Source organism: Protobothrops mucrosquamatus, unplaced genomic scaffold (genome assembly GCF_001527695.2).
Source record: "Protobothrops mucrosquamatus isolate PMUCROS unplaced genomic scaffold, P.Mucros_1.0 scaffold2004, whole genome shotgun sequence".
NCBI classification, from domain to species: domain Eukaryota; kingdom Metazoa; phylum Chordata; class Lepidosauria; order Squamata; family Viperidae; genus Protobothrops; species Protobothrops mucrosquamatus.
This window is the reverse complement of record NW_015388118.1, coordinates 434,793-451,163: the sequence shown is the minus strand read 5'-3', so window position 1 is coordinate 451,163 and position 16,371 is coordinate 434,793. Positions and strand designations below refer to the sequence as shown.

Here is a 16,371-nt window from a genome sequence, read left to right as displayed (position 1 = left end):
CTTTATTAATTTATAAATTGGTACAGTTTGGCCTTTAACCAGATAATTTGCTATACAGTTATAAACTTACATTTTCTTTCCCAGAAACATCTTTTGTGAGAGTGGAAATGGAAGTAATCAATCTGGTTTGGTTTTCTGTTTTTTTTTTTAACAAAGAGGACTAAATGTTACAACAATAGTATAGTATTTCACTATAGACTTGTGTTTTTTGTGTTTTCCTATGTTTTTTGTTCTTTTCCGTGGAGGACAATAAAATCTGCATGTCTAATAGAGGAAAGGAAATACAGTGAGTATAGCAGATTTTAGATGCAGTGAACAAAATAGCCCTTCAAAATAGTGATCAGATATAGTGCAGCCAAAGTAGTCTGGATGGTAAACTTTACATAAATTAAAGTTACATACAACAACTTATGTAATTTGTTCCATTTTTAGAATTATGAAAATAACATAAACTTGGTCAGTTTGGACTAATTGATAGACATATAAATGTCTAATTGTTGCTGATTTGCTTCACTTAATGTTTATTTATAATTGAACAGCTACCTCCTGAGGCAACCCATTCTGCTGCTGAATAACTTTTGTTATTGGGACATTTTTTCCTAATATCCATGCAAAATCTACTTGTAATTTAATTTAAATTAATTTATTTGTAAATCCATTGATTCTTGCCCTATTGTATGTCCTTGAACAATTCTGTCAAGTTTTCTATCTGACAACCATGTGTGACTGAAGTAGTAAATATATAAATAAATAAATAAGACAGTTGTCCTCTATCTTTCTGCAACCTTCTCTTGTCCAGGCTAAACATGTGCAATGTTTTCAGCTATTTCTCCCAAGTTTTTCCTCCCAAGCCCCTTATCATCTTGGCTGCTGTCCTCTGGACTTATTTTTAAAATGCACAGAACTTGACACTATATTGTAGGTGCAGTCTGACCAGCTTAGAATTCAAAGGAATTTAAGGATGATTAACAAACTATTTTCCATAAGGAAATTTCTCTATGCATTTAATGGGATAGAAAGAAATGGACAATAAGTGCTTTTTTCAGTCATACATTAATCTTTTAAGAACAAAGGAAATTGCCTTTATATTGGGTCAGACTATTTCTGTATGGTTCTCTTGAATTTTTATCTGTTCCACACAGAGGATTTTCCAGCTCCTTGCTACTTAATTTTTTTTTATATGGAAAGTCTGGATTGAGTATGTGCAATTGCCTTCTAATAATATAATTATTCTCAGCTTCTCTCCAAGATTGTAATCAAAATAGGTTCCCTTGAAAACATGTTAAAGGGACTATTCTGCTTTGTGTAGTAGGTTTTGTTAATATATTTCCTATCCAAATTGGGATAATTTACTAAATAAGCTTTATTGAGCTTAGGTGATGGGGAAAGGGACATATTTCAGTATGGTTATTACCCCTGGTTTATTATTCCTTCAGTTGCCATGATTCGCAATGCAGGGGGAACATCTTCCATGATCATGTTCATGTCATGCCAATCAACAGTTCAGAAGCATTAATTGTAAATGTTTAAATATTTCCCTCCCTTTTTAAAAGAACACCATGAGCTACAGCAGAAATTGGAAAAGAAAGAGCGAGAGTGTGATGCCAAGACCCAGGAGAAGGAGGAGATGATGCAGACCTTGAATAAGATGAAGGAGAAGCTTGAAAAAGAACTCTCTGAGCATAAACAAGTGAAACAGCAAGTGGCAGACCTCACAGCACAGATCCATGAGCTTAGTAGGGTGAGGTCAAGCCCCAGACTCTCCTTGCAGTTTGGGGAAAATGTGCCATTCGTTTACATTACAACTATGTGCCCGTTAGAAGTAATGCTGTCAGTCAAAAGGTCCAGGCAAATGAGAAAAAGAATTGATTTGTTACTGGAAAGATTATTGAAACTGCCATATACAGTATTTTAGGGGTAAGAACCAGGAGTTCTTCATTTGCTCAGAGAGATGGGCTTTCCCATGGTGCATAAAAGCTTTTGTAACCAGAGCAGAAAAACAGTTTTACTGTCAAGAGCTGAATTCCTGGCAGAGAAGAAACAAAGTTCTACCAGCTAAGCTTCTTTTCACCACGGTCTAACAAATCTGATCTACTCTTTCCACATTATGTATCCCAGACCTGCTTTTTAAATGAGGTGTATCGACTAGTTAAGGAGGTTCAGCAGCCCTCTGGAAATGTGAACCATTAATACAGAATAGTATCCTCTACAGCAGTGATGGCGAACCTTTTAGCGAGTGAGTGCCCAAAAACTGGCCCCAGCTCCACCCCATGCCCTGCCCCCACCCCACCTGCCCGCAGGGCCACTCACCACCTCCAGGGCCCGCCGCAGATCACCCAGGCAGCCCAGCCACACCATGGCGGCCACGCCCTCTGCCCGCGCCCCACAGCATCAACTGTGTGCGATGGGGCGTGAGGGCAGAGTCTTGTCTACGCTGCCTGGCTGCCATGTCCTTGGCTGTGCTGCTCAGCGTGGGCCACGCTCGGGGGTGACTCTCCTCCAGGGGGGCTGCTGGTGAGGGGGTCATGGGGGAGGCAAGGCTGGGGCAACGGCACGTGTGCCCACAGAGAGGGCTCCGAGTGCCGCCTCTGGCACCCATGCCATAGGTTCGCCACCACTGCTCTACAGTATTTTTACTTACTATACTTGTTTATTTACTCTCCACTTAATCTCCAAACAGCCTTCTCACTACACACTTTGTAGAACATTTTCTGCAAAAAAGAGAGGGCTGGGACAGCAATAAGCACCAGGAGGAGGAGCAAGAGAGACAGCCCCTCTCTGATTGACTAAAGCAGGGGGGGGACTCAAATTTTTTCAGGCCTTGTAAGCCATTATTTTTTAAAAAATTCCCAGAAGCTCTAATCAAGAGGCAGAGCTTTTGCAAACCATTGGTATGCCCTGTCTTTTCTACTGGACATTGGAAAAATTGCTATGACATCTCTGGCCAGTATTCAAATGAAATTTCTCCCCCCCACTTCAATCTCATGGAACCCATCAGGTTCTTGGAGAACCCCAGGAATTTATGGAACAGAGTTTGAAAAACTCTGGGCTGGGAACATTCCTTTTTGCTTTCCTTTTACTGTAATCTAAGTATGGATTGGAGAGACTGTACTATTTCCATATTATTGTTTGTTTGCAAGTGTATAGATGGCTGAGTGATATATTGTAAACAATATTATCATAATGGGTATCCTAACTGCCATCTCACTTGGCTTGATCTTGACTTGCAATTCCTACAGCAATTATATTTTCTCCTTTTATTTCAGAGAGCTATATGTGCTCCAGTCCCTGGAGGACCCCCTCTGCCACCCGGTGCCCCTGGGGGGCCCTTACCTACAGGCTCTCTAGGATCTCTCCTCCCAGTTCCTCCTCCACCTCCTCCTCCTGGAGCAATCCTGCCACCTCCTCCCCCTCCCCCTCCTCCCCCTGGGGGCCCACCCCCTCCCCCAGGACCCCCGCCAATTGGAGGCCTGACTCCAGCTCCAGGAGCTCCTTTGGGATCAGCACTGAAGAGGAAAAACATCCCTCAGCCCACACATGCCCTCAAGTCCTTCAACTGGTCCAAGTTGCCTGAGGTAAGGAATCTGTTCCCCTCTGCTCCTTAGGATTGATGAATAGGATTGATTGTAGAACAGGTATACTCAGTGTTCAGGTCAGGAACACCACTCACCTTCAAATGGCTCACATAGCAACATAGGATATGGCCACATTAAAAAGAAGATTTAAATATGAGTGGGCAGGACGAAAAATTTCAAAAGAGATAAACACTGATGTTACTATATTTATTAAACAGTTGCCTGTATTTGCAATGGAGGTACTTTTAATATCCCAAACGTCCTTTTCCAAAAGGCAACTGGACTTTCTTTTTTGGACATAAAAGCAGCTCGAGAGCTTTTTCTTGGATGAGAAGCGAAACGTTTTCAAGGGGGAAAAAAGAAAGCCCAGTTGCCTTTAGGAAAAGTACCTTTCGGACAACCATGACCTGGATAATTAAGAATCTCCATAGACAAACACTTTTATTAATGGTTATTCCCTCATACCAAAATTGATTCCCAGGTTTAAAAAAATTAAGAAAAGTACAAATGAAAAAATTATTGGACCTGGGCTTCCATTATCTTGGCATTGGACTTCCATTACCAATTATCAGTTGGCATAATGAATTCCCATCTGACTATGCTGGGAATAAACATGAGACAACATCGCCTTTATTTGTTGTTGTTCAGTTGCTAAGTCGCGTCTGACTCTTTGCAGTCCCGTGGACCATAGCACGCAAGCCCCCCCCATCCTCCACTTTAATTGCCTTCATATCCTTGTATAAATTTTTCCAATGATTCTTCCTGTTCAAAACTTAATGCTAGATGAGGCAGACTTTCTTCAGCTGATCCAACTAAGCTGCTTTTATGTCCTTAATTATCCTGGAAGTGCTGCATTTTTCTGCAATTTAGAATGATTTCATTTGTCTGGCATGTACATCAAAGTAATTTCACATTTATTTTTAATAAGTACAAGAAATTTGTGTACGGACCCTATTTATAGCATATGGTTTCATTTGAATGTAATGAAATGTAGTGCAATGTATTGAAAAAGTCATAGTGATGCTTCTTCCATCTTCTTCCTACCATCCTAGAACAAGTTGGAAGGTACTGTGTGGACTGGCATTGATGATGCCAAAGTATTTAAGGTGCTAGATCTTGAAGACCTTGAAAGAACATTCTCTGCTTACCAAAGGCAACAGGTAATGTGTGTGTTTCCAAGATCTGCAGGTAATCCAACACACTCTCTATTAGAAAGTAATTGGAATGCATTATTTTATTATTAATGTTTTTTTCATAAGTAACATGGTTGAATGCACCTCAGCATGTTTCCACGTTGGTGGTTTCATTGGTGGTTCATAATCTGATGATGTAGGTGTTTCCAGTTGTATGTGACAGTTGGTTCTAACCTTAATATTCAAGCATGTTTGAGTAATGTTGACAGAATTGCTGGGAATGGCTAAAAACTAACACTGATATGCATGTGAATTTTTTTCCCATTATCAAAAGTCTTTGTTCTGCAGGGATAATTTTATTTCCCCAATTAAGAAATCATTGTTTTCAGCCACTTCTAATACAGTGACCTTAAAATGTTGATAATACGTACGAAAGAGAAGAGAGTAATAACTATATTGCCCTTTTAAAAAAAGAAAGAATTGGTGATACTTCTTTTTTGTAGTTCGAATTCTTCAACGTGATGGCTGAGCAAATTACAGTTTGAAGAAAGTATTATTGATTCCAATCACCCTGCTTCACCCATGTCCCAGTTTTCCTCTTCTAATCCAATCCTCTTCCTTGCCTTGCACATTTTATTTTCTTTCATGAATTTGGCAGGTTTACAAATCTCTTCATATATTCAGACAAAGAAACTGCAACTCTCATTTTACATGTATGAATATGTTTTGAATTTCATTGTAGGCAGTCAACAAATTTTTCCTTTTACTTTCACGTAGTCAGACGAAAGCATGATTCTTGTTATTATAAGGAGATTAATTCTTACAGTCCAGAAAATTATTAACATTCTCCTTAACAGGACATTCAGGGCTCATGCCTGCTTTACATAGCATGTAGGCTTCTGTGCACAATAAGGTAACATGATAAGCAATGTGTTTATGGGGGCCTGTCCTCAGGATTTATTTCCTGCATAGGTAGTCCTTGACTTAGAACTCCAATTGAACCCAGAATTTTGTTATAAGTTGTTGCAGTCATAAGTTGAGTCATAACACAATCATACTTGATTTTAAGACCATTTTTATGATGGTCATTAAACAAATTATGTGAACATAAATCCACATCCAGGTTATCCAATGGGTGTTTTTTGCCAGAAAGTGGCAAAAACTGTCGCAAATCACACTCATGTGAACATGGGATGCTGCAACCAGTCATAAATGCAAGCCAGTTGTCAAGTACCCAAAATATGATAATGTGACATAACTCTTTCCAAGGCTGTTGTAATTTTGAACAGTCTTTAAGCAACTGCTTGTAAGTTGAGGACTACCGGTAAAACATGTGAATTGTACCTCCTGTGGCCAATTTGACAGGATTTATTTCAAGTATTACTTCAGTTCAAGTTTGCCTTATGAAATGCAGACCTAGTAACATTACTATGCTGCTTGGTTGTATCCTCAAAGCTTTGTGTAAGTTGACCCTTTTATTTATTGGTCTGATCAACTGAAGAGACTTTTTTTCCTAGAATCTGACAAGTAAGGAAAGCAAAAATTAGTTTTAACAAAAGACAGTGGAGTAAAGCAGGATTTGTTGAGGATATACAACATTAAAGAAATTAACCTTGTCTATCCTGCTGGAATAATTTCTTGGTCTCCTGAAGGTTGAAACTCAAGTACCTACCAGGAAAGCAGAGCATCGACTCATAAATCTTTAGAAACTGTAGATTTTTATCTCTTCCTGTTATTAATTCAGGAAGAGATGATGTCAGTTTAAGAGCAAAATCAACTGTCAAAAGTTATATAGGGCTAAACTCTACTTTTAGAGGAATGTTTCTTCTTAATTTCTGTCAATATTGATATTATGGATCTGAATATGGTTGGATGCAGGAATCGGAATTAAAACATTCCCAACATATGGCTATTTGATCTGCCCTTGAACACAGTCTGCACAAGGAAGCCAAAATGTCATGAAATTAGGAAGTCGAGGTGGCTATTTGGATTGATTGATTAATAGCAAATTCTAAACACTTTATTTGTGTAGTCACTTTAGCCTACTTAATTGGATTGAGGGAATGGAAGATTAGATATTGGAGATTAGGGCTGCTTCACACATAAGCCAGTTAAGAAGTACACATAGACTCCCATGCTCAGTCTGTGCTTGTGTTCATTATGCTATATATGTACAGGTAGTCCTCAATTTATGCCCACAATTGGGACCAGAATTTCTATTACAAAGCAAGGCAGTTCAATGAATCGTACCCAATTTTACAATCTTTTTCATCATGGTTGCTAAATAAATCATTGCAGTTGCTAAATGAATCACGCAGTCATTAAATGAATCTGGCTTCCCCTATTGACTTTGCTTGTCGGAAGCCAGCTAGAAGGTCAAGAATGGCAATTGAATGACTTCAGGATGCTGCAACTGTTATAAATGCAAGCACACAAAATTTTGATCATCTGACTGCGGGGATGCTGCTGTAGCCAAAAGTGCAAAGATCAGATGTAAGTCACATTTTTCAGTGCTTTTGTAACTTTGAATGGTCACTAAATGAATGATTGTAGGTCAAGAATTAGCTGCAATAGGAAGATCTAGGAAACTCATCCTTATTAGCAAGAGCAATAGTACTCAGACTTATATACCATTTCACAGTGCTTTACAGCACTCCCTAAGTCAGTGATGGCGAACCTTTTAGAGACAGAGTGCCCAAAAACTGGCCCTGCCCCATCCCTGCCTTGCCCCCCATCCCCTGCCCCGCCTGCCCACAGGGCCACTCACCACCTCCAGGGCCCGCCGCAGATCACCCAGGCAGCCCAGCAGCGTCATGGCAGCCACACCCTCTGCCCGCGCCCTGCAGTATCAACTGTGCACAATGGGGTGTGAGGCCAGATTTTTGTCTATGCTGCCTGGCTGCCATGTTCTTGGCTGCGCTGCTCCGCGTGGGCCACGCTCAGGGGCGACTCTCCTTCAGGGGGGCTGCTGGAGAGGAGGGGGTCACGGGGGGAGGCGAGGCTGGGGCAACGGCATGTGTGTCCACAGAGAGGGCTCTGAGTGCCGCCTCTGGCACCCATGCCATAGGTTCGCCACCACTGCCCTAAGCAGTTTACAGAATCAACATATTGCCCCCAACAATTTGGATCCTCGTTTTACTAATCTCATAAGGATGGAAGACTGAGTCAACCTTGAGCTGGTATGGATCGAACTCCTGGCAGTGGGCAGCCTGCAATACTACATTCTAACCACTGCGCCACCATGGCTCCTACTAAGCTAATAAGTATTAATAAATAAATAATAATAATGAATAAGTATAATAAGGCTAATAAGTATTCCAGGAACTAAGCTCACTCACATTCAAGAAATCTAGAAATATATGATCAAACAACTGATAACTTTCTACATATGCATAGAGATGTTCCAGTTTCTGAAGCAGCACTTCAGAAGAACAGTAGTGATTTATGAAATCTCCAGTGTATTTAGGTAGCATTGCAGTTACTGGTTTGAAAGCTAGTATGTTAGCTTGATTTGAAACCTTAGATTCCCCAGTAATTTAAACTGAAATACCTGTAAGTCATAATCATATTTTAAATATATACACACAACAACAACAATTTCTGTAACAAATTAATACATGAATGACTGTCTAGTAAGAAGAAAAAACTTTTTTTTCCTCCTGCCTTTTGTTAAAATGTTTGCTTTGGCATAATAGTGTAAATAAAATCATGGGGCTACAGAAATATTTGGCTTTTTTTATTCCATCAGCAAGCCTAGGTATTCTACCAAAGCAAAATATATTATTTCTTAACAATGCTAAAAAACCTCAGAAGTAGATGAGCCAGTTTTACTGGCAAAAGATATTCAGAGTCATTTGTCAGAAAAGGTCCAATCCATTCCCATTGCTAAGACACACACTATTGAAGGAAGCAAGATTTTCAGTACAGTCATCATTCAGCACTTAACTGCTTTTGTCAGATTTGGTATTTGACACATTTTGAAGCAGAAAACTTGTCGCAGCATAGGTCTTTCTCCCGATAGTTGACATGCAAGGAAGAACTTGCTTATGTCAGCTACCTCGTCACTCGCTAGTTCTTCTGGCTGAAATAGTGGGTCCCATGGTAAGTCACATGGTTTTCTCGGTACTCGTTGGTTTTATTATTTCTCATGTCTTCCAGAATGAATTACTGATGGGTACCAAGGTACCACTGTAGCCCACTTTAGTTTCTGTTTTTTTCTGTGAAACAATATTATGAAAACAGATATCTGTTGCTGAAATGAAATTTCCTTTCTCCATTTCCCCTAGAACTGATGTGAGCCACTAGGTCTTCCACTGTTAAACCAGAATGTACTGTCCTCATATTTGATTATTATCACTGATTAACCAAGTTTTTAAAAGGCAAATTTTGAAGATCTGGATTGACTACTATTCTTGGAATCAATATAGTGCATTTCCTAAATGCTTTGGTAATACAGAATGCTAGACTAAATTATTTTGGCCTGATTCAATAGGCAATTCTTATATTCTCATGTTCTGCAAGGTTTGGGGTTTGCCAGAATTTCTATATTGATGTTTTGATGGTGGCTGAATAGCAAGGGATGCAACCTATTTCCATCCAGACCTTGCTAAATTTATTTTGATACTATTGTTTAATCAGATATTTTTCAGGGTTTTGCAACTAGCCCTAAAATTGTTGAAGCATGATATAAGCATCTTTTAAGTAAATATTAAATAATAGAGTATGACTCTTTTGGAGCAACATCTAGCAGATTGAATATACTATATTAATTAGTTTGGATTGGGATGTTTTTTATTTTCTGAGCTAGACTCAGGTATGCTAAACACTTTTTCTTCATTTGTAAATATTTGTGCAGGAAAGATTGGCATGAATTTTGGAAAAGGGTTGTTTTATTTTGGGGGAGCAAATTTTTGAATGCTTATTTGCAAAAGTGAGGAAAAAAACATTGATAGTAGTCTTGGTGCTGTGCTGTGCTGCCAATTGTCTATTAACATGTCTCCAAACTACGTGAGGGAAAGAAAGAACAGCTTATGTTGAGCTTTCTTTAAAATAAAATAAGGGCATAAATTTAAAAAGCTTCAGTTATTGACTTGGTTGCTTTAATGTTACATATATACAGTATATAAACATAGCATGCGAGCCAGTTTGGTGTAGTGGTTAGGGCATAGAGCTAGAAACCAGAAGATGGTGAGTTTTAGTCCCACTTTAGGCACAAAGCCAGCTGGGCCAGTTACTTTCTCTCAGCCCTAGGAAGGAGCCATAGGTAAACAACTTCTGAAAAACATTGCCAAAAAAACTATGTGGGCTTGTCCAGGCAGCCCCTCTGAGAACTGGACAGAAGAAAAACAATAGTATAATAGTAAATTAATTAAAATTTAGAACTGCACAATAAGTATTGCAGTATGTAAATTTTACAACTTTTTATAATTTTACAGCTAGAAATAGATCTGATTTCCCTTAAATTGCTGAAAATATCATACAAAGACAGAAGAAGAGGTGGAGGAAAGGAAACTAACCAAATTAAAATAATTTTCAAATATAATTTATATAATTTATTTATCGGACTCCAGAAGATGGTAGAGGACAGGAAGGCCTGGAGGAACGTCGTCCATGGGGTCGCGATGGGTCGGACACAACTTCGCAACTAACAATAACAATAATTTATTTGGGAAAGAATTAAACACAATTGCTGAAAATGGCTCTGTTTGGACTGATAGATTTCAGTTCAATAATTTGTATTAAAGCATGTATGTCAAACAACAGCATTAACCATACAGTTCAGTAAAATACTAGTGTAGCAAATTTTATCAAACATGTAGCATATGCTAATTTTGTGGAATTCTGGTGATGATTCTCTTCAATCCCATCTAATTAAATCTGCATAGTAGAACATCCCTTTTGCAGATTATTTTCATTTTGCTTTTTAACATGCTGATGAAGCATATCCTCAAAAGAAAAGAAATCATAAGATACTTGTACACTTTTTAATTCCCAAAGAAGTCCCAAGGAAGATCTCAGAAGTTAACTGAACCAATACTAACTACAGTAAGAAGGGCCTGGCAATGTGTGTATATCCACATGGTCTGAATTATCCTTCCTTGATTTCAATGAAACTACCCTTCCTTGGCTGATATTCAAGAGAAGAAGCATTGGCCTTGGCTAATACTTTGATAGTGAACTACTATCAAATTCAAGGTTGTTGATTAGATTGCGAAATAAACACAAAAAATTCCCAGAAGATGGTAATGGTGAATTATTTCTGTAATATAGCCAAGGAAATTGATGGGTAAAGTCACTAGGAGTCAAACTCAATTCCTGGGCACTAGTAATTTACCATTTACAACTTTAGGATTATTTAGACCATGTTTACTGCAGATTCTGGAAGCTGTCATTCAAACACTTAACCAAGTGCCTTACTGGAAAAGTCTAGTATAGACCATTGTCTCAAATGTTCAAGAAGAAATATAATCTATATCAATTATGTCATGAAATATTCCTTTTATGAATGTATGTCCTTTTCTTTGTATTTCATAATCTTATTGTATTATATATATCTTGGTGTGAGGAACTCTGCATTTTGTTTTCCCTGCAAATAGGTTTCATGTCAGCACATTTAAAGCTTTAAAACAGCTTAAGCATTTTATGTTAAACTTTCTATTAGAAAGGAAAGAAAGCTGTGTTAATGGCACTGCATTATACTTGGATTTGTAAAGAAAAGCTATTTTTTCATAAAGGGTTGAAAAAAAAGGCCTACTTCGGTTTTTCTGTTAAGGGAAAGGACAAATAAAACAGAACACTGTCTTGCGGGCAATATGAAAAATGCATTCAAATGTTCTGTCTTTAAGGAATAATCATCAGAATTCAAGGTTATTTCATAATAATATAAAAGCAAAGATAGAGTATACAATACTATTCAGGTATTGTGTTCCCACTGAGCAAAAACGATAGCTTGTTTAACTGTGATTAATTGAAGGCAAGATAAGAAACGATGGAAACTAATCAAGGGAAAGAAGCAACCTAGAACAAAGGAGAAATTTATTAACAGTGACAACAATTAACCAATGGAATGGTTTGCCTGCACAAGTTGTGGATGCTCCATCACTGGAGGCTTTTAAGAAGAGACTGGACAGCCATTTGTCTGAAATGGTATAGGGCATTGGCCCCCAACCTTTTGGGCACCAGGGACCAGTTCCATGGAGAGAGGTTTTTCTGTGGACCAGAGGGGGGCGTGGTTTCACATGCTGCCTGCATCCCATGGATGGGGTTTCTCTTGTTTATGCGACCCGGTTTCTGGCATGCCGCGGACTGGTGCTGGTCCATGGAATGGGGAGGACCCCTGGTATAGGGTCTCCTGCTTGAGCAGAGGTTTGACCTCCAGAGATCCTCCTATCTCTATTATTCTATGTTCTAACATTAACCTTAAGTGGCTGGGTTGCTATAGCAACTAAACTATAAATCATAGTTTGTACACTACACAATTGGGTTTATACAAGATGCTAAATCAAATACAGACACATTACATTGTGCCTCATCATTGTGTGAACTTAACCAGTGAATACTATAGTACTTGCTGTACATTCATGTCAAATTCACATTTTATTGTTCCAAGGTGTGTATTTAACACAGCTTCGGCAAAAAGACTAAAATATATATTTCATCAAGTAAGAGAAAGGATGACTGCACATGCAATTTTTGTTTTAAAATTGTCGAAAAGCAAAAGCATGGCGTAGGAGTGCTTTGCAACTCTTAGAATTGCAGTTCCCTGCATGCATATGCCACAAATGTTGGGAAATCCAGCGTGATAGCACAGCTGGCCATTCCTTTTGCTGTACCTACTAAATAGGTGATAAAATGCTATTGAGAGTGAACTAATTCATTTTGTTATCCTCAGTATTTGGCCAGACTGAGCAGTTATTTCTACACAAGTTTGTTTATACAGGAAACCTAGGAATTTGGTTACTCTGCTTCAAGAAAAGAGTAATGAGAATTTAAATATTTATTTAAGTTTTTCTTAGACTACCCAAAAGCCACAGATATCTGGGCAGTTTATAATAAAACATTGTACCTGAATATAACCACATATCTGGAGTGTACACTCTCTCCAAAGATGCAGTTTGCTAAACAGAAGGGGAATTAACTTTCGTTATTACCTTGAATGCAGGATTCAGACATAATAGAAAAAAGAATAATATTGGTAACCCTATTGGATTGAACTCTAAAACTCTAAACACCTCTCTAAAAAAATACCTCTCTTTTTAGTTTTGCTGTTACGAGAATAGAGGGTGTTAGGGGTACTTTTTGTGCTCCAATGGAAGAGTGTGATCCTCCATCCAAATGCATTTAAAGTTTATTAGGAAGAAAATAAGCAAGCTGAAATCATGGGGTCATGGGGACAGAGTAGTGGACAGAGACAGAAAGGTCAGGATCCAATATAGCAGTTGAGAACAAATTAGGCAATCCCTATGCTAGTTGTGCTGTTCAAACCTAGAAGTTTTTGACCTTGTAATACAGGTCCAGTGCACTGGGATTGGCCCCTGAAGTCAGCTGATAAATCTGAGATACATTACATTTTGAAGCAGATAGGTGTTTGAAGATCACCTTCCAGTATATATGTGAACGTGTGTTCTCTCTCTCTCTTTCTCTCTCTCTCTCTCTCTCTCTCTCTCTCTCTCTCTCTCTCTCCACACACACACACACAAAATCGCACATACATAAACTTCCCCATTACCCATATAAATACAATTATATATGCACACACACATGGACACATCTCCCTCATTCACCTGTCTTCCTATCTACACTATCCCTATATACCTACATAAACGCATACATTACATGTACAAACCCACCCCTTCTCACTTCCCCAGAGACACAAAATATAAAATCCACTTGCCATCACCATCTGCTCACCAAAAGCAACGAACATCCTTACAGGTAATGGATGCCCAGACCAAATGATCTGATTCAATTTTCAATTATACATCATGTTCAGGGTCTGCCAAGCACATACACACCCCCAGTCACCCTATTTGTAACTGCTGTGATGGATTAAACAGGTATTTATTTATTAAATTTTATTTAATAGAGCATCAGTGCAGCCTAGAGAGGTTGAGTCACATTATCCAGTCTGCCAGAATGAGAATTAAAGTATTGTGTGGATAATGCAGAAAATAAGGCCATAAAATGTGATTGTTTGCCAGCCCTGGTTCTAACCAGAGAGCATATCTGCTCTATCTCTCCAGGTGCCCGTTGAGAAGAGGAACATTAAACATCATTTTCACAGATCATTAAAATATTTATATTTAGCTATTCAAAATGCTTTCAGGCATTATGTTCCCTTTTCATTTGTTGGATATTCAACACTTTGCTTTTAGAAATGTGTTGTCCATAAGCAAAGCTGTCATTATTAATATTGTGCATGGATTCAATTCAGTCTTTATCAACGAAGTCTGGAAAAATGGGCTTGTTAATAATCTTCAGTGCTCACTCTGCAACTTTTCCAATCTTTATCAGTTTTAATCCTCCTAAGCCTCCTGTAGTCAAAGGCCCTTGTTAATTTATGGTTCTGATTTCATTCCAGTGACTATTGTAATGCATATGCAACCTATCATAGTCACTATTTTAGACATTTCCGGTACTGATAATTCCATGCAAGGTTTTTTTGGTTTTTGTTTTATTTATTTTAGTTATTAAATGCATATGCTGCCCATTTCGTTGTCCAATGTCACTCACAGTGGCTTACAATGCCATCATTTCAAAAGCACTTGTTTTCATCCAAGATTGCACTGAGCTAATAGGTAGTTCTTTTGTATCCAAGTTGCAATCATGCTGATCTTCTGTGATGGCTCTCCACTCTATTAATGCTATTGCTGAAATGCTCATATACAAGCATTCATATATGGGAAGAGAAAGGGCAACAGCCTCATGTAGCTTAAGAACCAATATCTGGCCGGAACTTCTTAAGATTCTGAAATGTTGGCTTCAAAAGAGCATTGTGTAAACACTTACTGAATCACTCATTAATGTGGTTGCCATCCCGACAGCCCCTTCAGTTGAAATGTGCATGACTGATGAATGAAATTGCATCTAAAACTAATGCCTGTTGCTTGCCTCTGACTCTCTTTTGTTGTATTCCTTCACTAACCTCTGTTGTACCATGCTTCTTGGGTTGCATTATGATGCTCATTGCTGAAATATCCAAAATGCTGTGGAGATTGTTTAGTTTCCTGTTTTGCAAACTGCACAACATATATCCTTCCCAACTGTACTTTGACTCTTTTCTCTGTTTTTGTTTTGTGATTGTTCTTTTTTTTTTCTGTGTCCACTGAACTGCACACTTTTTTCCTGCCTATCCTCATGCTTCTGCTCTGGCTATAGGACTTCTTTGTGAACAATAACTCCAGACAGGTAAGTTTGCTTCTGCCCAAATCTTTAGCTGGATGAGCAAGTGGTTTATGCTGATATGGTCACCTGAATAATTAAATGCATTTTTGTGCATTGTTGTTTTTAAAAAGCTTAAGAGGTCTGGGTTTAGTAGGATTTATTTTAGTGTTCAGAATTTTTTCACAAATCATTTAGTGGTTTACAATTAGTGACAGTGTTAATGTAGCCTTATGTGTATGGAAGAACTAAAAGTCCATTTTTAAAAAATAAAATCATTTATAGCAGAGATATAAAAGTACTGTAGTTTTATGTGTCATTCAACTCTTACAATACTGTGAAAGTTTAGAATCAGTCTAAATTGTTCTTGGGTATCTATGATTTATTCTTTACTTATTCTTATCTCTTTTTTTTGGCAACTGTTTATTTGCTTTTCTAATTGACCAGTGCTTTATTAGACAGGAATCTCCGGTTCATTCAGGAAGGGTTGGGGTGGTCAGTGGGAAATGGAATTATTTTTTTTAATTTTGAAAGACTTTGTGAATATTCAGGTATATAGCCAATGGATATAAGGTAATTATCATAAAGTACTGGGGTCTATCAAAGAATGCTTTATCCATAAATATTTATCTCTGTGTGCATATGTGTGTGTATATATGGGTATGTGCATGTTCATGTGTATGTTTCTCAATTGATGGCAACATCTGTCTGACCCTTTCAGGCTAAGCAGGGCCTACAGTGACCAGTTCATAGAGACATCTCTATAAAATTTTAGGACTATGCAAATAGGTTAGCTCAGTGTCTTTCACATTTTGCAACTTTAAGTTGTATGGACATCAACTCCCATAGTTCAGATTGGAGAATTCTGGGAATTAAAGTCCATACATCTTAAAGTTGCTAGGTTTGAAAAACACTGGGCTAGACTGCAGAAGAAACATCTTGGAAGAGATAATGACAAACTACTTCTGTGTCACTACCAAATATATATGAGTGTATGTACAGTATATGTGGACTGAACCAACTTGAAATTTGGGTTGTGTTATCTCAGATTTTCAACAAGATTTGGATGAGTATCCCAAATTCCTTCGGTGGCTGCAATCAAACAATTATTTAGTTATGTTGAACCAGCTTTTCTCCAGAATCCTCAGATATACTTGATTTCATCTGTATCAACCTTGAATGACATTCTGGCTGGGTTTGATCGGGCATGAAATTTGAAAAGACTGCTATCCCAATGAATCCATCTATGCTTGTCCATTCTTGGATTTGAACTTACCCCGTGT

General features: G+C 38.2%; 1 protein-coding gene across 3 annotated transcripts in view; it reads left to right on the top strand.

Moving 5' to 3' along the window:
• Positions 1-16,371, top strand: part of DAAM1 (dishevelled associated activator of morphogenesis 1) — a 99,870-nt gene that overhangs the window by 58,221 nt on the left and 25,278 nt on the right. The window contains exons 12-15 of one of the 3 annotated variants that reach the window (XM_015823829.2): positions 1,554-1,741; positions 3,267-3,575; positions 4,628-4,735; positions 15,086-15,115. In XM_015823829.2, coding sequence (XP_015679315.1) covers positions 1,554-1,741; positions 3,267-3,575; positions 4,628-4,735; positions 15,086-15,115 — 635 coding nt within the window. The remainder of the gene's footprint in view (positions 1-1,553; positions 1,742-3,266; positions 3,576-4,627; positions 4,736-15,085; positions 15,116-16,371) is intronic. The other 2 variants (XM_015823828.2, XM_015823827.2) reach the window with 2 other exon arrangements.